Source organism: Phyllostomus discolor, chromosome X (assembly GCF_004126475.2).
Source record: "Phyllostomus discolor isolate MPI-MPIP mPhyDis1 chromosome X, mPhyDis1.pri.v3, whole genome shotgun sequence".
Lineage (NCBI taxonomy): Eukaryota > Metazoa > Chordata > Mammalia > Chiroptera > Phyllostomidae > Phyllostomus > Phyllostomus discolor.
In genome coordinates, this window is record NC_050198.1 from 65,428,866 (window position 1) to 65,450,955 (window position 22,090).

A 22,090-nucleotide genomic window follows, 5' to 3' on the forward strand; every position below is an offset into this window, starting at 1 on the left:
CCAGTATTTGCAATCTACATATAACACTAACATAGACTACATAATCCCTGGTAACCTTAAAAACTAAAAACAGGTGACCTCTACACATTTATGAATGAAAAACAAACGGGCTATGGCAAATAACTTCAGAAGCTGTTGAAGTTATCCTAGGCTGAGTATGGTCAATTTTATCCAGACATGGAAAATAATAAATAGCAACATTTTTAAAAGCTCAAGTATATAAAATTAGGCAATGTTTGATACACAGTATAAACTTTAGATTATAGATTCTATTTCAATTCACATTACAAGCAGTTGAACTAAGAATTTCCAATACTATTACAATGAATATATTAGCATGAATACTAAGAACTTTGCCTTTTAAAAAATTAGGAAAACAAATAATTTCTTCAAAAATTTTATCATGATTTTTGAACAATACACATTTTAATATATATAGGACTATTATATCCATGATAGATCATTCCCTTTGATCCTACAGCATCCCTATTATGACTTATAAGAGAATTTTCTCCATTTCTCCATGTTTTGTAGTCTTACACAATTTTGCTTACTTTACTCTTTTCACCTATTTTTTAAAATTATTCAGGGGCTCAGAGCAGGCCTCTCCAAGATGTGCCATTTTGACATGTTGATTAATTTGAGCTGAAGACAATCAGACCCTGTGGGCTCATTAAGAAAGTTACCTTTCTCTTAAAGAATTTAAATTCAGGGTTGTGCAATAAGAGTTACTATCAGAGATAACTTTTTCTGACCTATATACAGGGCAAGGCAAACTTCTAATTACTAAACATCTGGCCTTTTCTTTTCACTCTATGAATGACATTCCTCCCCTGTGAAGGCTCAGGGCATGACACCTCACTCCCTGGCTCAAGGTGACATATAAATCTCATTACTCTTTTAGTCTCTAAACCTCTCATATGTGTGGAATTCCCATATGTATGTATTAAATTAAATTTGGTTATCTTCTCTTGTTAATCTACCTCATGTTGATTGTTTTATTAGACCAGCAGGAAGAACCTAGAATGGTAGAGTAAAATTTCTTCCTCTGCCACATCCAGAACAAGCAACCAACTTGGGGTAGAGAAAGGGAGACAGAGGTGATGACCATTTTTCTAAATCCAATGGCTGTTCTTTGGAAGGCAGGAATTAGCCTGGGCCATTTCACTCAGAGGAGAGATTTCATTTGTTTGTTGTCCAATTTTTTTTGACATTAACTTTATAAAGTTGTGGATTATCCCTTCTAAAATTGATTATACTTTACATGCATGCTCTAAAAAAGTCACTCAGTTTTAAGTTCTGAGAAGATTTATATGAAGAAAAATTTCGTAGCCATAAGCACAACCTACTAGTGTTTAACAATATCCCTTTTAAAATACTAAGTAATAGCTTGAACACGGTGATCCCCATTTTCTCTAGCTCTAATATTCTGTGATTCAACACATACTGAGTTTCTACATATTGCTAGGTGCTGCATATTGTGATGGGCATATAAAACACCAGACATGATCATGGCCATGGGGATAGAAAGATAGGGAAGCATGAAAATGCCAGACTATTAGCAGCTAGAGGTCAAGTTTTCTATATTATGCAAAGCTATATGTTCATGGCCTGGCAATGCCTAGCATATTAAAAGTGTTTAACCAATATTATGGAAAGAGCAAGGGTAAACATATGGGGCTATGGGACTTTGTCCAACCTAGAGATTTAGTGAAGATTCAACTTGTATATTCAATCTGTATGCTTTCTGGCTGTCATGCCATTGTTGCTAACTATAGCACTGCTACTTTTCTAAAAGCTCAGAGGTGTGGCAGTGTTTATTCAGCTTTTGGACTCGCAGCGCTTATAAAGAGATGACTGCTTAAGTAGGTATGGTTAGTTTCAAGGGAAACTACTCCCATACTGTGCTTGTAGTTTTTCAATTTAAAGGGCCAGTGACCTGAAGCCAACCAATTTATTGGCAGTGGACAAAAACATTGGAAAGATCATCCAGTACAAAGAATCCTATACTAGAAATAGAATCATGGTTCTAATTTTAAAACAGAATCAATATCTCTCAATAAAATATCCTTCTCTTTTGAATCTGCCAGAACAGTAGAAAAATACTAAGTAGGCACCAGAATTCATACAACATAGATGTATATATCATGATTATGCACTTTCTTTGTCATTTTCAAGAAATTCAAAACTTTCAGTGGTAGACTGTCATTCAGTTTTCTAGAGGTAGAATAACTTCAGCAATAGTTCTATCATTATAATTCATTAATTTGGAGTTTTTAAACAATTTTACTCAATATTTTAACTTTCTATTCCTAAAATAAATTGCTGAATATTTTATTTGTTTTTCTAATATGATACATAAAGTTATTTTAATACTTTTTAATACGGTTTACAATACCCTTATAGACAAATAGTCATACTTCAATGCCACTTAAATGAAGAATAACCAACCATTCATCTGTAACATGCAGATATGCAAGACTCTGGATTTTCATTTTTAAGTGCTTAATTACCTGTTTAAAGAAAGAAATAAAATAAAAGAGTCCAGGCCAAGTTCATGTGGGTTTGAAATTACTTTTCTTTTTCTAAGACTCCTCAATAGTGCAAGCTGTTACGTGCATACACGCCAATTTAGAAGGAAATGTGAAAAAGAACAGAAGTATCAGAAATTTAATTGAAATATAAGATGCAAAAGCCAAAATCAGTCCTGGCTGGTGTGGTTCAGTGTATTGAGTGCCAGCCTGTGAACTGAAGGATCCCTGGTTCGATTCCAGTCAAGGCACATGCCTGGGTTGCAGGCCACATTCCCAGGAGGGGGCATGGAAGAGGCAACCGCACACTGATGTTTCTCTCCCTCCCTTCCTCTCTCTCTAAAAGTAAATGAATAAAATCTTTTTAAAAAGAGTCAAAATCAAAAGTTGAAAAATTTAGGCAGTATATTCAGCGACAGGACAATATAACTTATTCAAAAGACTAATCTAATCAGCAATAAAGCTAAATTTTCACATTAAGTATCCCACTGTGGGCAGTTACGTAATCCAAGGTTATTTTTGAGAATTTCCTGCCTCCAATCACCTGCAAATTTGTTTACAATATTCCTCTTTATGAAAGTACTCAGTATCACTAAAGGACCACACAAAACAATATTAATTTATGAGCCAAAAATCTAAGAATGAATAAAAATTTTTTAACGTAAATCTAAATTGCCATTCTCAGGTGATTCATGTTCCATACAGTAACTTACGAATTAGGCAGGGAAAAAACACATATTTGAGAAGAAAAAGGATTTATCCTTGAAACAAGGTGACTGTCATATAGTTGTTAAAGGAATTTACTTATTATCAAATAATTTACAATATTTATTCCCTCTAGATATATAAAATAGTGAATCAACCTGCAGTTTAAGATATTTCCTTAAACCCAGAGGAGTATGATATGGCTTTAACTTTTGAAAACCAAATTGAAAAAAAAAACACAGCTCTGATGTGGTTTATCTCTAGACACCAGATTTAACATTAAACAATTCAAACTAAATGCTAATTCTCAACTTTCCTTTTCATATATGTCTGTAATTTATACAGATATAACATATGTAAAATGAAAGCTTAAAACCATTTGTTTATCAGGAAATGCTTAATGTTGTATAGATAGCTACTGTGACTTATTTAAATATATAATCTATTAATCAATTCATCTATTCACCCATGCATCCATTTTATCCTTCACAATTCTTTTAATCTACTGCTATTAGTCATCCTCTGCCCTTGAAAATGCATACATGCCTTCAGGGGAAATAAAGCTGCACACATAATAAAAGATAAAAAATCTCTGACCAAAATAAGTTTTCTCCTGTTGATAATTTCCTTTAAGCAAATGGTTACATAAGGAGACTCTGTTTTGTTTTGGTTTAGGTCTAATCAAGCCTCATAAGACTTACCTTGTGTATCTTGTGGGACTTCAAATAAAATTATTCTTTGAGAAATGGCACTGTTTTCTTATGTAATTGTTCCCTTGGCTACTGTACCTGGTTCAAAACATCATGAACTAAAATTTATGCTGTTAATATAAAAACAGCCTTTACAAAACTTCAGCCACTGTGAACAGAATAAGTTTGGAACTATCCAGAAAGTACACAGACACACACACACAGTCACACACACACACACACACACACACACACTCAAATAAACTAACAAATAAACAAAATGTTTAAATAAAGGATATCGTCATCTTCTCCACAAATTTATCATGTTGATTTTCTGTTTGGGGGAATTTCTTGATGTCACGTTCCAGATGAACAATTTGTTGTTCCATTGTTGCAAGGTTGCTCTTGAGAATCTGAGCTGAAACTGAAGAACAATATGCGAAGCCTTTAGAATATTTTATCAGATATTTCAGAAAAAGATTAAAAGAAAACTGTATCAGTTAAAGTATTTTTTAATGTGGAAAAGACTTCCATGAAGTCAACTCACATTTTTTTGATTCACTGCTCATAAAAATTCTACTCTCCATTAACTAAGTGAAATTTGTAATATAATGTACCAAATTTTCAGGTTTAATATGAGAATGTCACCATTTCTGTCACCCATTAGTTCAAATGAATCTATTCCGACTTAAATTTATTGATGAAATTTTTAATATTTCATTCTTTAAATCTAATTTGAAGATTAAAGAGAAACTAAGGTTCAAAGAGATCTTATTTTATCAATGCATGTTCTTGACTTTATAAATAATTTAAGGTTAAATTACAGAACAGGATCAAATATTTTTCTTTTGTTGAAGTATTCTAGGTTGTATAAACCAACATCTATGCTAAAAGTTCCATCCTCTGGTACTCATACTTTTCATACTCATAGAGATATTAAAAATAACTATTGATACATATAGAGAATTTAGAGCAAAATCCAGCAAACACAAATTCATATACATACCCAAAAACTTTCAGTGTGTCTTCCTACACTATCATCACTTGCTTTCATTATCCCAAACAGTCTCTGCACTTTTCTTTTTCTTCCCTCACTGACAACCAATGATTTTAAGTATTGTATTGAAATTCCCCTAAATACATATTCCAGATCTCTCATGATGACTTCTTTTCAGAGAGGTACTTAAAACATATAATATTATTTTATAGATAGATAGTCTATTACTACATGATGACCAATTAGATATGAAGACATTCCTATCAATATCAATGGCATCTGCCAGGGTTCTAGTTGAAAAGACAAGTTTTATAATTTGATAGGTAGCCTGTGACATTGGTTCTTAAATCCAGACCTCTGAAACACTGTGTTTTTCATCAAAGAACTATGAAACAGAAATAAAATAATACTAAAAATTTTTAAGTAAATTCCAGTCTCATTCTGAGGCATATCATCAGAATTACAATGAAAAATTCAATATGTGACAAAATCAACCCCCTCACAAATTTTGGTAAAACTTTCCTGATACAAAATCCCCACACTGATTGCATACATTTATGACTCCATGAGTCATAATTTCCTCATATAAGGCCTGTCCAGAAGGTATCCAGTTATGTAATATGAAAAACAGAGATGTTTATTGAAGAAGATACAAGACAGAAGAAACATTGTACATAGGACAAAGACACCTCAGTCCCCTTCAAAGTAGGCATCTTGGGACCTCACACAGTTCTTCCAATTGCCATCAGCCGGCCCAACGTATTTTCCTGAATCTTACTGATGATCTGAAATCTCTTCCCTTTCAAAGGTGATTTTAATTTTGGGAAAACCCAAAATTAAAGAAGTCACAAGGCACCAAATCTGGGCTGTAGGGAGGCTGAGTCACCTGGATGATTTGATATTTTGCAAAAAAAAAAAACAAAAACAAAAAAAAACAAAAACAAACAAAAAAAACCCCAAAAAACAAAACCAAAAAAAACCCGTCTACATGAGACATGATACATCAATGGGTGCATTGCAGTGATAAAGCTGCAAATCACCAGTTGCCCATAACTGTGGCCTTCTGAATCATCTGAATAGTTTCCACAGAGAAATGTTCGAGATTAATGCAAAATTTGATGCATATTTGTTGCTCTGCTTGCTCAGTCATTTTGAATGTGATGGCCACACCATACACATGTTCTCTCAATAGTGTCTACCACCCCTACTGACCACTATAGTGAAGTCTTCATTGTTCACACATGTGCATTCCAGTCCACTCTCCTTGGCTACCAGGTTACATTGATGTGCACAAACCGCTCTCATTATATTAACAATGTCTGGACTTTTTCCAGGCAAAACTTATATACATGGAAGTTCAAGAAACTGAAAAATCAAGTGCCAACACTAAAGACATCTTTTTTTCTTATAAATATGTCAAACAGTTCTGTACAATTTTTTTGCCACTTACTTAGATCCACAAAGCTTGAAAATTACTATTTATTGAAGAAGTCTAATAGCACTTTGCTTGCCAAAAAATTTGCTAATGGCTTAGCAATCATTCGTTGCTGTATTTAGAGGACAAGTTAGCTGTGAAGGAAATCATTCTCTCTGACTTTAAAACTGAATTATTTTTTCAATGTGGGGTTTTCTGCTTAATTCTTGCTAATTATTCACAAGATTTCTCCTTATCCATTTGCTTAATTGAAAACCTGAAGATATAAAATTGACAAGTTGTTTATGTCATATTGGTTGCCTGGAAGAAATAAATACATCAGGAACTTTATGCAAAAAACAAAATGCCCAAAGGCCAGGTTTAGGCCACAATAGTAATGCTTCTACTAAGAGCAATAGTAAATCCAGTAGTAAAAAGAAGATGAAAAGGAGGATTCATCTTTTGATTGTTAAATACAGAAACAGTCCTAGCAAGTTGCTATGCATACAAAAGTCCAAATATCTCAAATAACAATAGACTATTTTTAATCCAGACATTGCTTTTTACCCTAAGGTTAAATTCTGAATAAAACACTACTTTCCAGATATTTCTTGTCTGCAATTTCACATGTCAGATCCTTAGTTCTCACTAAGTTCCTCCAAAGCTCTAGTCTAAATTCTCTATCATTTATAGGCACTTTTGTTTAAGTGATCTTCCACATGTTAGTTTCTGCTTTGAATGGGATTTTTTATTGTTGTGTACATTAACACAGTCTCCACCATAAAACCTAAAGCTACTTAATGGTAAGATCCATATCTAATTCTTCGCTTTTCCCTCAAATATTTGTTGAATGATCATGTATATCTCAAGAAATTTTGGTTCAGATTTAAATTTATGCTCATTTCTGCAACTGAATGTGCATTCAGAACTTAGATACAGTCATAGTGACTGAAAGTTACCATATCAATTATCATGTGAGTGTGGAAAGGAAGCAGAAAGTTGGCATCTGTCTAATTATTTGCAGAGGAGGCAGGGCTGCAGGAGATGCTTAGACAAGAAAGTGAGGGATTGAGATAAGAAGAGAAGGAACACCTTTCTTTATTAGGCTTCTCTGTTCTTCCCCTCTAATTAGTTATTAATTTATATTGAAAAAAAGAATGAAATACTGAAACTGTAATAATGTAAGGATTTTAGCCCACATGTAAATTTGTGGCTACACTATAGAAGCAATACCATTAGAGAAAATGTATACCTTTAAATTTGTTTGAATCATGATATCTTAGAGTTATAAGTGACATCAAAGGGGATTTGGACCAGCCCTTCAGGTTTTAAAAACTGAGGTAACAAAGAGTCATAGTCACTGAGGGAAACCAGTTTTGCTACCCTGATGCTGCCTTTTGGGGTATTGATTTTATGCTGTGTATTAAGAACCAAGACACAGAAAGAAACTTCAACCCTCCGTTTTTTTTCCTGCCCAAGAGATTCAGACAGGAAAACCTGCTTCAGGAAAGGAATCATAGGATGTTGCCTTGCCTAATTTGAATGAAGTATGTAAAACAAGAGGGCTTCAGGAAGGTGTCTGTAAGCTAGGGAACTCTTGTATCCCATTGTTTCTGGGTTGCCCTGAAAGAATTTTCTTGCTGTGTATATTCTACTCTTCCTCAACTACCTGAAAAGGGTCCATTCTCACTTCTGAAACCTAATACCCTCTTCCCCCTTTTTTCCTTTGTCCAAAATATGTTATATAGTCAATGTTGCTTCATTGGGAATGCCAAATGTCATTGGGATTTTCACAGATTCATCATGTCTATAAGAATTCCCCATGCCCTTATATTAAATACTGGATTTTCTCATGTTAATCTGTCTCTGATAATTTGATTATTAGACCAGCCAGAAGAATTCAGAAGGTGGGAGAAAAAGTATCATTTTTTATAGTCCCCACCCTATGTTTCTCAAAAAAGAGACTAAGAAGAATCTTGCTTTTTAAAGACCTTACTAAGGGTGATGGTGGGGTGTGACCCCAGGGAAATGGTATGAGGATAAATGGAAGAAAGCAATGCAAGAATAAGTTACTGAACTGACCAGAGCTGTATAAAAAATACAGCTGGTTGCTTAGTATCTCACGTTGTCTCCATCAAAGCCAACCTAATGGCCATGTGACCTATGTAGTGGCAAAGGACCCTGTGCTTAGAAGGGGTCCGTACTTTAATGCTTTGTTGTCACCATTTTGAAATTCTCAATAATTTATTAAATGGGGGTCTGCATTTTCATTTTGCATTGGGCCCCACTAACCATGCAGTCAGTTCTCATCTCCAAATAAGACAAATGAAAAACAACTGCAACTTGGAAGAACTGGTTAGAGGGACTGAGCAGTTCACGTGCTGGCTCCTTCTCATTTCCTATTCTCTCATTGGTGAAATTCTCTTACAAAGTGGCTGAACTTCTGGCTTTGGATGGGGTATAAATCATTTGGCTCAGGCCTGGAGGTGGGTGGTGGCACAGAAGGGGCACCCAGTGAATCTATGCAATGTACCTGGTGCATACACTAAATCCAGAACAGAGGATTTACTCTATCCTAAGTGGCTTATTCCCTTTTCTACATTTGATAAAACTTTTTAAAAAATTATTCACTTATAATCAACATCAGCTTACTTGAAGTTTTCTTAATCATCAGATCAGACTGCATTTTGCCTTATTGCCACACTGATCAAGTCTACTCCCTGTTTTACAGGAATGGCGTCACTAGTATGTTCTCAATCTTTCCAGGCTACATTTATTGAGTAATTAATTTGCACTAGACATTATTCTAAGTGGTTTCATGTATTAACTAATTTAATCTTCATGAAAACTCTGAGGTATGTTCTACTCTAAAGCAGGGGTATGCTATGAGCCAAATGATGTCTTCTCAGTCAATTGTAAACGTAAAGTAGTGTCTCTAGTACCTGGAAGGCTAGACAGTTGAAATAAAATCTGTACCCACTGGCACAAAGGCATATTATTTATATTGGGGAACAGGCATGGTCTGAGAAGCTAAATTGAACTAAATTCTAATTTCTGCCATACCAGCTACTAGTTGGGTTACCTTGAGTCAGTCACTTAGTAACTCTGGGTTGCCATTTCCTGACTTGCAAAATGAAAATAATATCTCTTAAGCAGTCATTCTAGTTAAGTGATTTGATAAACAGTTTCTCTTGTTATATCTATAAATTTTCATTTCATATTTCACCATCGTTCCCCCTCCTTTACTACAAATTCCTACTGTATGTGCCCTATTCCTACTGTGTGTATTCCTACTTATGTGTCCCAAGAATTAAACAACAATTTAGATGTATCTGAACCACAAAAGAGCAGTCACTCCCTACTTCCTATGCTGCTATGGCTTGATTTAATTTAATATGGGTCTTCTTTCTAATTGAGAAAACTAAACTTAGATTGTCTTCTCTGTAGGTTTTTTAAGGTACATGGAATTTTAGGTCTGTGAACCAGTGACAATTATACTAATGAGCAGCCAATATAATTATACTAATGAACAGCCAATTTGTTAGAGATACTAGCAGGTTCCAAATTTAAACAATATTTCTGGAAATTAAAACCTTTAGCCTGTATTTCCATGCAGACATTTAAAATTAGGTTTTTGGGGGATTTTTGGCTTTCTAGACTTCTCTAAAAGGAAACAGATTTTTTAACATGTTACAAAAGAATTAATGTGCTTGATTATCTGCCTTTTATATATAGGAGGGGGACCCCCCAAAACTGGAATTATCTTCTGGAGAGTGGGCCGCTTGTAATGCAGGCTTCCCCCCAATGGGTGAGTGTTCTAGGAACCCATCTGTATCAGTGTAACTGGTGGTGGTGTTGTGAGAGGCTGTGTTCATCTTCAGTGAATTTTTTTAAAGAGTCTTTTAATACATTTGCCCATTTCATGATGGATGATTTATGAGCACACTGGACCACACCATGCTGAGTGTTCAGCAATTTTTGAGCATAAAATCCTGTGCCCCATCCTCCATATTCACCGGATCTTGCCCTGAGTGACATATTTTTGTTTCCCTGGATGAAGAAAAGCCTCAAAGGGAAACATTTTGCCAATGTGGAAGAGGTGAAACAAGAAAAACAGTAGAAACACTAAAATGCCTCAAAACTGACAAGTTAAAAAACTGTTTTGAGCAGTGGAAAAACGTCTCAATAGGTGTATTTCATCAAATGGAGAGTACTTTGAAGGTGACTGAAGTTTAAACATATAAGAATAAATACACAAATTTTTATAAATAAATTTCACTTTTTGGATCCCCCTCATGTATATGTGTGAATATTGGGGTGGCACTGGTTCAAAAACCATACATATTTCAAGTATACAAATCAGTAAAACATCATCTGCACACTACATCATGCACCCACCACACCAAAGCCTCTTTCCATCCTCAGTTCCCATCCCTTTGGCCACCTCCACCCTCCCCTCCCACTTCCCTCTGGCTATGACCACACTGTTGTCTATGTCTATGTGATATGTAGATGTGTTTATTTTTGGACTAATCCCATCACCTTCCTTCATCCAGTTCCCCCTCAATCCTCCTCTCTGACAGCAGTTCCATGTATAGATGCCTCTGATTTTATTTTGTTGGTCAGTTTATTCTGTTCATTAGAGTCCACTTATAAGTGAGATGATATGGTATTTTTCTTTCTCTGACTGGCTTATTTCACTTAGCATAAAAAACTCCTGGACCATCCATGCTGTGCAAAAGGTAAAAATTCTTTCTTTTTTGCCTCCAAGTCATATTCCATTGTCTAAATGTCCCACATCTTTTCTATCCAGTCATCTATTGATGGGAACTTGGGCTGTTTCCAGACTTGGTTATTATAAATTATGTTGCAATGAATGTAGGGGTACACATATTCTTTCTAATTAGAGTTTCGGGTTTCTTTGGATATATTCCCAGAAGTGGGATCACTGGGTCAAAAGGCAGTTTCATTTATCATTTTTTGAGGAGACTCCACACTGTTTTCCACAGAGGCTGCACCAGTTTACATTCCCAACAGTGCACTAGGGTTCCCCTTTCTCCACATTCTCACCAGCACTTTTTGTTTGTTGATTTAGTGATGATAGATATTTTGCCTGGTGTGAGGTGCTATCTCACTGTGGTTTTAATTTGCATCTTCCTGGTGGTTAGTGAAGGTGAGTATTTTTTCATATATCTATGGGCCATGTGTGTGTCCTCTTTGCAGAAGTGTCTATTCAGATCTTTTGCCCATTTTTAAATTAGTTTGTCTTATTGGTGTTGAGTTCTGTAAGTTCTTTATATATTTCGGAAATTAACACTTTTGCAGATACATCATTGGCAAATAGGTTCTCCCATTCAGTGGGTTCCCTTTGCATTTTGTTGATGGTTTCTTTTGCTGTGCAGAAACTTTTTTATTTGATGTATTTCCATTTATTTTTTTCATTGTTCCCTTTTGCCTGAGGAGATAAAGCAACAAAAATATTGCTACAAGACATATCTGCAATATTAATGGCTATATTTTCTTCCACGATTTTTATGGCTTCACAAATTACATTTAAATCTTTAATCCACGTTGAGTTTATTCTTGTGTATTATGTAAGCTGGTGGTCTAGTTTCATTTTTTTGCAAGTATCTAATTTTCCAACACCATATGCTGAAGAGACTGTCTTTACCCCATTGTATCTTCTTGCCTCCTATTTCAAATATTAATTGACCATAAGGGTGTGGGTTTATTCCTGAACTCTCTATTCTGTTCCACTGATTTGTATGCTTCTTGTTATGCCAGTGCCATGCTGTTCTGATTACTATGGTCTTACAATATACTTTCATATCAGGTAGTATAATCCTTCCAACTTCATTTCTCTTTCTCAAGATTGCTGAGGTTATTTGGGGTTATTTTTGTGGTTCCATATAAATTTTTGGAATCTCTGTTCTATGTCTGTAAAATATGGCATTGGAATTTTAATAGGAACTGTGTTGAATCTGTAGAATGCTTTGGAAAGTATGGACATTTTAGTGATGTTAATTTTTTTCTATTTATGAACACAGTATGTGCTTCCACTTATTTCTATCCTCCTCAACTTCTCTCTTCATTATCTTATAATTTTCCGAGTACAGTTTTTTTACGTCCTTGGTTAAATTTATTCCCAGGTACATTATTTTTTGTTGGTTTTGCAATAGTAAATGAGATTGTTTTCTTAATATCTCTTTTTGATAGTTTTCTCAGTGTAGATCTTGAGGCAGATCTGTAAATGGTCTAAGCCTCTAAGGTCCACCTCCAGTTGTCAGCCATTCTACCTTCCCCTGAGGTCACCTGGTGTTCCGACAGAAACCTCCGAATAAAAACTGTAGAGTGGCCCCAGGCTGGCCACAACCCACAGACCCTTCCACAGGTTGTGACCTGGGTAGGGCAAGATGACCAGAATTGGGAGGACAGGGGTAGTGAGCACCTGCTTGGGGCTACATGGTAAGATGTGGCTCCTGCTCCAGAGTCAAACCACACATTCTCCACCAGAGTCTCCAATTCTAGCTCTTCCAGGAGGAGTGCACTGCAGGTACAGGTTGGGTACAGTGAGCCATCCTCTCAGCAGGAGCAAGCTCACCAGGGCAGAGCCACTGGGGTTCGGGGGGTAGATCAAAAGAGTCTTCCATTTGTTCTGGTTCTGGCTGAGCCTGCAGGGTAAAGACTAAGCACTTTGTCTCAGTCCCAGTCAATAGCCTCTGAGGGAGATACACTCCAAATGCCCCAACTCCAAGCAGGGCCCTTGCAGAAACTCCCTTACAGAACTGAGCTCAGTAGGGCAGGGCCAAAAGAACTGGGGGACAGATCCAAAGAGTCTACCATTGTGGATGATGCCAGAAAACCTTTAGGAGGGTGTAATGCACTTATCCCCTTTACTGGAATAGCCTGCAGTGAGTTTGCAGGGTAGATAGTAGTTGCCCGCCTTGTGATGCAGACATATGACTCAGCATCTGTGTCTCTGGTTCCTGGACAAAAGCCCTCCTGGGAGAAGTGCTCTGAAAGTCACAGCTGTGCATAGCACTCTTATTCCCCTTTGTGACTGAATTCAGCAGGGCAGGCCAAGTCATTCAACAGGTGGAGGAGGGTGCCAGTTGCCCACCTGAGGTGGGTAAGAATGGTTCCCTTTCCAAAGCTACACAGTTCAATCACTGTCTGAGTCTTCACCAAGAGGTTCTCCAGAAAAAGAGCTCTCCAGAGGTATCTGCTAGGTACCACCAGCAGACCCCTCTATATGACCTGAGCACAAGAGAATGTTATCACCAGTAGTTGGAGAGACAGGTAGTACATACCCCAGGCTGTTGCTATAACAACTGGATTGCTTGATGCTGGAAAGGTGGCATCTGGGTCTACAGGAGACTCCTTTCTATCCCAGGCAGAGTGAATCTCCACTGATTTTCACCACCAGATACTATGTGGGCTCCTCTTCCTGTCTCTGTTGCTCTGGGTTGGGGATCCCTGAATGGGGTTCAGACCCTACACTCCTGGAGTGAGGGAGTTCTGCAGCCGAGATATCTTTCCAGCTTCTTAGCTGCCACACATGGGTGCAGGGACCAACCCTTTCTGTGTCTCCATCCTTCTTACCAGTTTATATGTAGCTTCATCTATGAATTCTTGGTTACATTATTTCAGTTCAGCTGTCCTTCAGTTGGTTATTCAGATTGAGTGCTCTGTAATTTAGCTGTCAATCAGTTAGCCAACAGAAACAGGTGAATGTACCTTACACCTAGTCTGTAGCTATCTTGGAATCTCCTTGAATATATTTGGCTCAGTCTCAAGAGCTGAGAGTCAATGAATCTTGATTAGTTAATTATTTAATTAGGTTCTAACCTACATTACTTCTAATATTTCTTGTGTGCGTGTGTGTGAGAGAGAGAGAAAGAGAAAGAGAGAGAGAGAGAGAGAGGAGTGTGTGTTTTTTACAAGGGAAAAGGTGTGTAGGGTACATGGAGTGCTCAGAACATTTAAATAGCAGAGTGATTAGAAATACTTATCCCCTGCATAAATAGCCTCAGCCTCAGGGTGTATTTCTATACCTGTCATTAGATTAGTTCACTGATACAAATTAGGGAGTTTTTAATGACAGTGCAAATATTTTCTGAGTAAATTCCCACTACAGGCATTTTCAATGACTGATTAGTCATTCTGGTGGCACTTTATTTTTTTCCCCTCTCATTTCACTTTTTACATCTGCTAGTTAATTACTGAATCAAAACTATAACAAAAAATTAAGTTATAGCTATCGGGTTCTTTATTATAGATTTATTCCTTGTACTCTATAAACAATCTTTTAAGTTCAATATACTCTTGAGCTGTATGTAGGGAGAAATTTTCCCTACAAATCTTATTTATCTACTTATTTCAGTTGAAAAACACATATATAATTTTTACCTGGCTATAAGCATATATGAGTGGTACAACCTACATTGAAAAGATGTTAAATGACAGACATGCTCTACTTTATAATTGTAAAGAAATTAAAATGCAAAATAAATAGTTTAAGTGAGATTTTAAATGGAAAGATCCTTTAATTATGTAGTATATGTGAATTGATATGCATCTAAATGGACAAAAAGTACTCTGATGACATCTTTCAGACCATGTGCAAAATGTGTAACTTTATGTAAATATAACAGCTTTTGTAGGAGCTTGAGAAACTTTTCTCTAAATTAATTATTTCTATTAATTTTACCCATTGACAAAGTAACTGAACACTTCTTACATCTTTGCTATCAGAAAGGCCAAGTAAAAATTTACTCTGGCAAGTCTATATGTTAGTAGGCCCAAACATTATTATAAGTACCCTGTAATTTTCTTTAACTGAATATATTTAGTTGTAGAATTACTATCTGCTGAAGCACACAACATTAAAGTGACTCATCCAGAAAGCATATGTACAAAAGAAAAGGACATTACAAGCAGCCTGAACAACAGGCACAGTTGTATTCTCTCTCAAGTGCATTTATAAGTTAATAGTTTTACTTTATATGAATGCTGTACATGGAAATGAGGTAAATATATTTATATAATAATAGTAGCTAAAGCTCATCTCTGAGGGTTTCTTAGGACTTTGAAAAAATAAGTAGTGCCCTGGCTTGTGTGCCTCAGTTGGTTGAAGTGACATCCCATAATAAAAAAGGTTACAGGTTTGATTCTTGGGCAATGCACATACCTAGGTTGCAGGTTTGATCCTTGATCCCACATCCCCAGTCTGGGCACATACAGCAAGCAATCAACTGATGCTTGTCTCTTGAATCAATGTTTCTCTATATCCCTTTCTCTCTCCCCTCCTTTCCTCCTTCCTCTCTTTCTACAAGCAATGAAAAAATGTCCTGGGGTGAGGATAAAAAGTGAAAATAAAAATAAAAAATAAGTGGTAGTGACACCCAAATAAGAAACTCCTATAAAGAAAAGAAAAATCTGATAAAAATTGACTCATTCTCACAGAAAAAAAAATTGTTTAAAAAGAAACACTTCAACTATAATAGTTATTAAATGAATTTAAAAATACATGTCCCCAGTATGTGTTCATAAATGCCGCCATCAGTTGCTCCTCTAAGGTGATCTTGGGGAGAAGGTGCAGTGTTTCTAGACTGGATGCATTAATACGACTTGAACTGACACTGAGAGCAGAGGAACTTTCATTAGAAATTATGAAGAACTGCTTTATAAACCATATAAATATTCAACTCTAAATACTCCACTAAGCATATTTCAATTGTGGGTTCACATTTTACAGCTTTTAGCCTGAAAAGCTTATTCAAAATGCATTTTAAAAAATACACAAATGGATACATCTTTAAAAAAAAAACTTACTAATAACTATGGAGATTATGGCTCAAAAGATAGCTGGGGTAAAGGAGGAGGAAATGGAAAGTTTGAAATCCTCTGAAAACTGATTGGCAATAAAAAAATTCTGTGGCCTGACCACTGAACCATCGGCAGTGGACAGTCAAGTCATCCATGAAGAATCACAGTTCTTTCACTTGTTGTCTCTTCTGTCACTGTTATTCTGCTTGCAGCAAATACTATGCGTGAAATTTTTAAATCAAAGGCTTAAAAACAAATTGAAATACCCTACTCTTATTGACAGTCTTAGCTAAAGGCCAGGATTGGGAAGTACATATGCAAACTGAAGCTTGTATAAAATGATGCTGAATATAATCTTGTTGTAATACTTTGTTCTCATCATGAAAAATCTTTGATTCAAGCTCACTTCTTTTCCTTGAAATAAAAGAACCCTCACTCAGCCACACCTCGACCTGGGATAATTCTAATGGGTCAAGTTTTCACTGAGTTGAGGTTGGGCTATACAAAAGCATTCTCCCCTTAAAATTTTATGGAAATGGATAAAACAAAAAAGGTTGCCAGAACCTTCAAGTGCTTATAAATTCTTCATGACAATCCTATTGTAATGTCTTCACTTGACAAATGTATGCAATGCATTCTCCTTTCACCATGGAATTAGAACACTAGTGGTAATAAGGGACTCTGACAATAGAAGGTCTTATGCCCTGGCTGGTATAGCTCAGTGGATTGAGCTCAGCCTGCAAACCAAAGGGTTGCTGGTTTGATTCCCAGTGAGGGTACAAGCCTGGGTGGCAGGCCAGGTCCCCAGTTGGGGGCATCCGAGGCAACCACACATTGATGTTTTTCTCCCTCTCTCCTTCTCTTCCCCTCTTTCTAAAAATAAATAAATAAATTCTTTTAAAAAAATCCTTAAAAATAAAATCAGCTATGAAAATAAATAAGACTTATGGAAAAGGTAGACTTGTTGACTGAGACTAGAATAAAACATTAATTTAATCTTAATTAAATAACAAATTTAAAAATTTTTGAAATTACAAGTTTATAAAATTTGGAAATTTGAGTCTATGTTTATATGTGTTTACTTCTGAGTGATTGTAATTAACATTGTTTTTTAAATCACAAAGAAAAAGCACTTAGAATACAACTATATCCAATATTGCCAAAGTCCTATAAAATCAGATATGAGAAATAAGCACTGTTTATTTTATACCAAGACAACTACCTAGTTCTTGATTAAGCATTGAAAAATAATTTTATCTGAGCCATCACTTAATGGCAACTTTACTAACATGGGCTTACTCCTGGTATAGTATATCCTTAATAAGGTGTGGAAAGAATATATGATTGATAAACAAGTTGAGTACTTTCTTTTACATGCTATCTGGCAAGAATTAAATACATCAAAATAGTGTTGTCACAAAGTTACTTTAAAGGAATATTAGCTTTCTTGAGTAAGATTTTTGTGACTGTGGACTAATTTTCCATGAACTGTATTCCTAAACGTAATGAGACTGTGTAATTTGGTAGTTATTCTTACACTTGACCAGGTATTTGCAGAACAAGTCTAATGTGTGAGGTCCACAGGCATACATATTTACAAAGCCATCAAGTTTCACCCAAACTGAATATGGGCTGTCATCTCGTCAGTAGATCATTGTCAGTGCTGGGGTCATCATGCTGGAGTCATGCAAGTCCATTCTGCATCAGAGTCCATTCCACATCACTGCTGTCTGGATTAGCAGTTCTTCTGCTTGATAATAGGGTTACAGGTCATATAAAAGATGCTTGAAAGGGTATAGCAATCTGATGGATACATTTTCCTTATTTATTCATTGACTGTAGATACTAACAGGATTACTATATGCCAAAAGATAAAGTATTGACAATGCAAAGTAAAGTAATTAGAGGATCTAATTGTAATAATTATCTAAGTTTCTCACCATTGAAACAAGCTCATAAAAAAGCAGGGCTTTATCTGGATATTACCATCTCAAAAATCTATTCTACTGTAAATATTTTTGCCTAATGATCAAATAATGAATTAAAAGAAGGGGTGAGGTTCATAGGCAAGGCCGTCTAGATAAGGGATTTAAGTTTTACTCTAAAAGTAGTGGGAAAACACTGAAAGGCTTATAAGCAGAAAAGGCTGATGAAATTTACACTTTAAAACAGATAATTCTGGCAGCTATATGGCAAATGGAGGGATCAAGAATGGAAAGGGGGAAAAAAGTTAGGAGGCAATTATTATGATCTAGACAAGAAATCAAGGTGGCTTGGATTAGGGAGACCAAAGATAGTTGTGTTGTGTATTTTAAGACTAGAGCTGCCTTGGCTTTGGGTGGATGAAATGTGAGAAGTTAGGAAGAGGGAATTGTTAAGGATGACTTCTGGGTTTCTGGCACATAAGATGAAAATGGAGATATTTGCAAGGGAGATTTGTGGGGAAAGACAAGTGGTTTAGTTTTGGACCCACTAAATTTCAATAGTATGAGCCATCTAAACTGAGACTGCAAATAGGCTGATACATAACTCTGGAGCTTACCAGACAGGTCTGAGCTGGATGCATGAAACAATGAGGCATTTTCATACAGATCCCACTTGAGAATAGTTACACTGTCTCATTACATTGGTATAACAGTCTACAGTTAGTTTTTTGTCTGTATAAATCTAAGTAATAATTCCTGTATCCCTGACTCATTCCAAGTTCAAGCATTTCTAGGTGTTGGTTAAGATCTTTTTCCTCTGGACTATGCTTATAATGTATTCCTATTTTTTCCTTTTATTCTGCTTTTTTGTGAGTTACTGTAAATTTGCACAGGTATGATGTATATTCCTATTAACACATGTTTTTTTCCAAGTCATGTTGTCATACTTCTCTTAAAATAAATGTTGACAATAACAACCACACAGCTAATTGCATTTACACATGGGGCGGGGGGAAGTATACCTAATTTAAAAAGCTGCAGGCCTTTAAAACACATAGCCAGGAAAATATCTGCCAGAATTTCCTCTAAAGAAGGAAGAGAAATATGAAAGGCTCAATTGTTTTTCCTTCACAGTACACATTATAAGCATGTTAACATTGGTAGAACACGAAGAGTTAAGGGTAATTCAGCTAATACAACACAATGTAGGTTTCATCCTTCTTTAGTCCCTTTTTCACATTGGCTCTACTTGAGGGGTTCAAAGTAAATCCAGTCTCTTCCTGACTGTAGCTCTATAATCTTCTTGTAGTATACATACATTTTTAGTTTTTACTGCTGGTTGTTTAATCAGAATGGACCAATATAATTACCAGTGCTCAGTGTCTTGAGTGAATGGGGGAGCTGCATACATCTGCTTTGTTTCTAAGTCAATAATTGTGCTGCTGCCCTAGATGTGATGAAGTTGTTATAGAAGCTCCTCCATATGTGTGTGTGGGGCACAAATAACTGCCATATATATATATATATATATATATATATACACACACACAGTATATTATATATCCATTATATAGTATAATATATATTATATCCAATCATATTATATCTATAATATTATACATGTATATATATTATATATATAATTAATATATATATGAATTTTAACTTTCCATCAATTTCATCTTACTGGTTAATCAGCATGTTATATTTGCAACTGTAACCTCTAGCTGATAGTATTCTAAAATAAAGGTTTAACAATTATGGTCCTTTTACTCAAATAATTTTGCAAACTTATAAAGGATATGGATGTATTCTATGGGCCAGTAATGGATAAGAAAACTTATATTAGACACCTACCCAAATGGTCATTAATTTTAACCTAGGAGAACTAGAAATTAATTTATTATGTGGATATATCAATTTCCCACCAAATTCAAATTGATACTGTTACAGGATCACCTATGGTTGGCTGCTAAAAAGTTGCAGAATAACATTTTTAAGACATCATCACAGAAAATTCCATCCATGACAGAAAGCCAAGTGTCATGCTGGTAATACTGACAAAACAGATTTGGCACTGGACCTCACATATGTTCTTCCAAAACAGTTTTGCTACTAGCTCAACTAGCAAAACATGATAAAAAAAAGTTCTCACATTAACAACACTGTATTTAACTGCAATTTACATTATTTAGATAACATTGTAAAACACACCTAACAGTGTCCAGCAAATACAAGGTCCTGACTACATGTCAGTTAACCTGGTGGAATACAAATGAACAATATGCCCTACAAAATAGTAATCCTAGAAACACACATATAATTTAGTCAATAATGGTACCATAAATTCTGATTTCACACTATGCCAAACTTATCCTTTAAAAACTAAATAACCTGACTTTGCCACCACAGGGCTTAAATATATTTCAATAATTCAGTGGTTGTACTATATTCTGGCAGAAAAAAACATGGCCTTCAGAGTCAGACATACTTATTTCAAACTCCTTTTTTACTATTTACTGTGTGATTCTGGGTTAAGTTACTTTACCTTTGTGAACCTTAATGTCCTGATCTGTGAATTGGGGAAAGCAATTTTAACCTCATAAGGTTGTCATGATGATTACATGAAAAATGTTTACAAAGCTCTAATCATATATTAGCACATTATACACTAGACACATTATTTTTGTGCTCCTCACATCCATAGGATCAATAGAAACAAGGCTATTCAGTATATGACTGTGAGCTCTGGCTGGTTTGATTCAATGTATTGAGCACTGGCCTGCGAATCAAAGAGTCACCAGTGTGATTCCCAGTCAGGGCACATGCCTGGGTTGCAGGCCTGGTCCCCAGTAGGGGTTGCCCGAGAGGCAACCACACATTGATGTTTCTCTCCCTCTCCTTCTACTTCCCTTCCCCTCTGTCTAAAAAGAAATAAATAAAATCTTTAAAAAATATATGACTGTTAGTTCCCTAACTCTGATTATCATTTAAGGCCATTATCCCACACTTACTGCTCCTGAACTGTCATACTGATGTGCTCTTTCATGCCTCCCTCATTGGTTCACATTTCCTCTTCCTGGATTGTTTTTTTTTTTTTTTCTGCTAACTTGGCCTGATTCCTCTCCTATTCCTGATCCCGTTCCTTCCCCTCCTCCTTCTTTTTAAAGGATATAAAAGCTTTTAATTATTTCTTTATGGAAGTTTTAAACATAGTTTTTGTTTTTAGAGAAGTTATACATGTACGTGTTTAAAGAGTCAAATCACTGTATAAGTCTGCTTATAAAATCAGCACTTGTTAGCTGCCACCCTCTGTTTCCTGCTCCCCAGAGGCACTTGCTTTCTCTTTGCTGACTTAAAAAAAAACATGCCTTCCATGTTAAAAAGTGCTAATGTTACTAGATATTATTTTACTTTATTTTGTTTGACTTCTATCCCCCCAAATTTATTGATATACACATGTTGATTTCATATATATGAATGAAATCATATATATATATATGTGTGTGTGTGTATATATATATATATACATATATATATCAGAATAATTACCATCATAGCAAACAGCTATCGCCTCCATACCATCCCATAATGCCCATTTCATTTTTGTGGTGAGAACATTTAAGATCTACTCTCTTAGCAACTCTGAAGAATATAATGCGGTATTATTAGCTATAATCTCTATGCTCAACATTAGATCCTCAAACTTGTTAACTGTATAACTGGAACTTTGTATCCTTTGACCGCTATCTTCATTTCCCCCACTCTACCCTATCCTCATCCCCCGGTAACCACCACTCTACTCTCTTTGTCTGGAATCCCCATTCTTCTTGAGGTCAACTCTTTGATGGATGTTTTCATAACTCCTCTAGATGTAGTAACTCAGTTCTTAATGCACTCATAGTATTTCTGAATTATTTCGGATTTTCCAAACATTTTCATAGTGTATATGGCTACTTCTTTCAAGACAATTTTATTTTAGGTCCTGGAAGGCATACTGA

General features: G+C 35.6%; 1 protein-coding gene across 4 annotated transcripts in view; it reads right to left on the reverse strand.

The window, feature by feature from the left end:
* DIAPH2 (diaphanous related formin 2) overlaps positions 1-22,090 on the reverse strand; it is a 914,500-nt gene that overhangs the window by 356,042 nt on the left and 536,368 nt on the right. For all 4 annotated transcript variants that reach the window (XM_028522433.2, XM_036016530.1, XM_028522432.2 and 1 more), the window contains one exon: positions 4,225-4,349. In XM_028522433.2, coding sequence (XP_028378234.1) covers positions 4,225-4,349 — 125 coding nt within the window. The remainder of the gene's footprint in view (positions 1-4,224; positions 4,350-22,090) is intronic.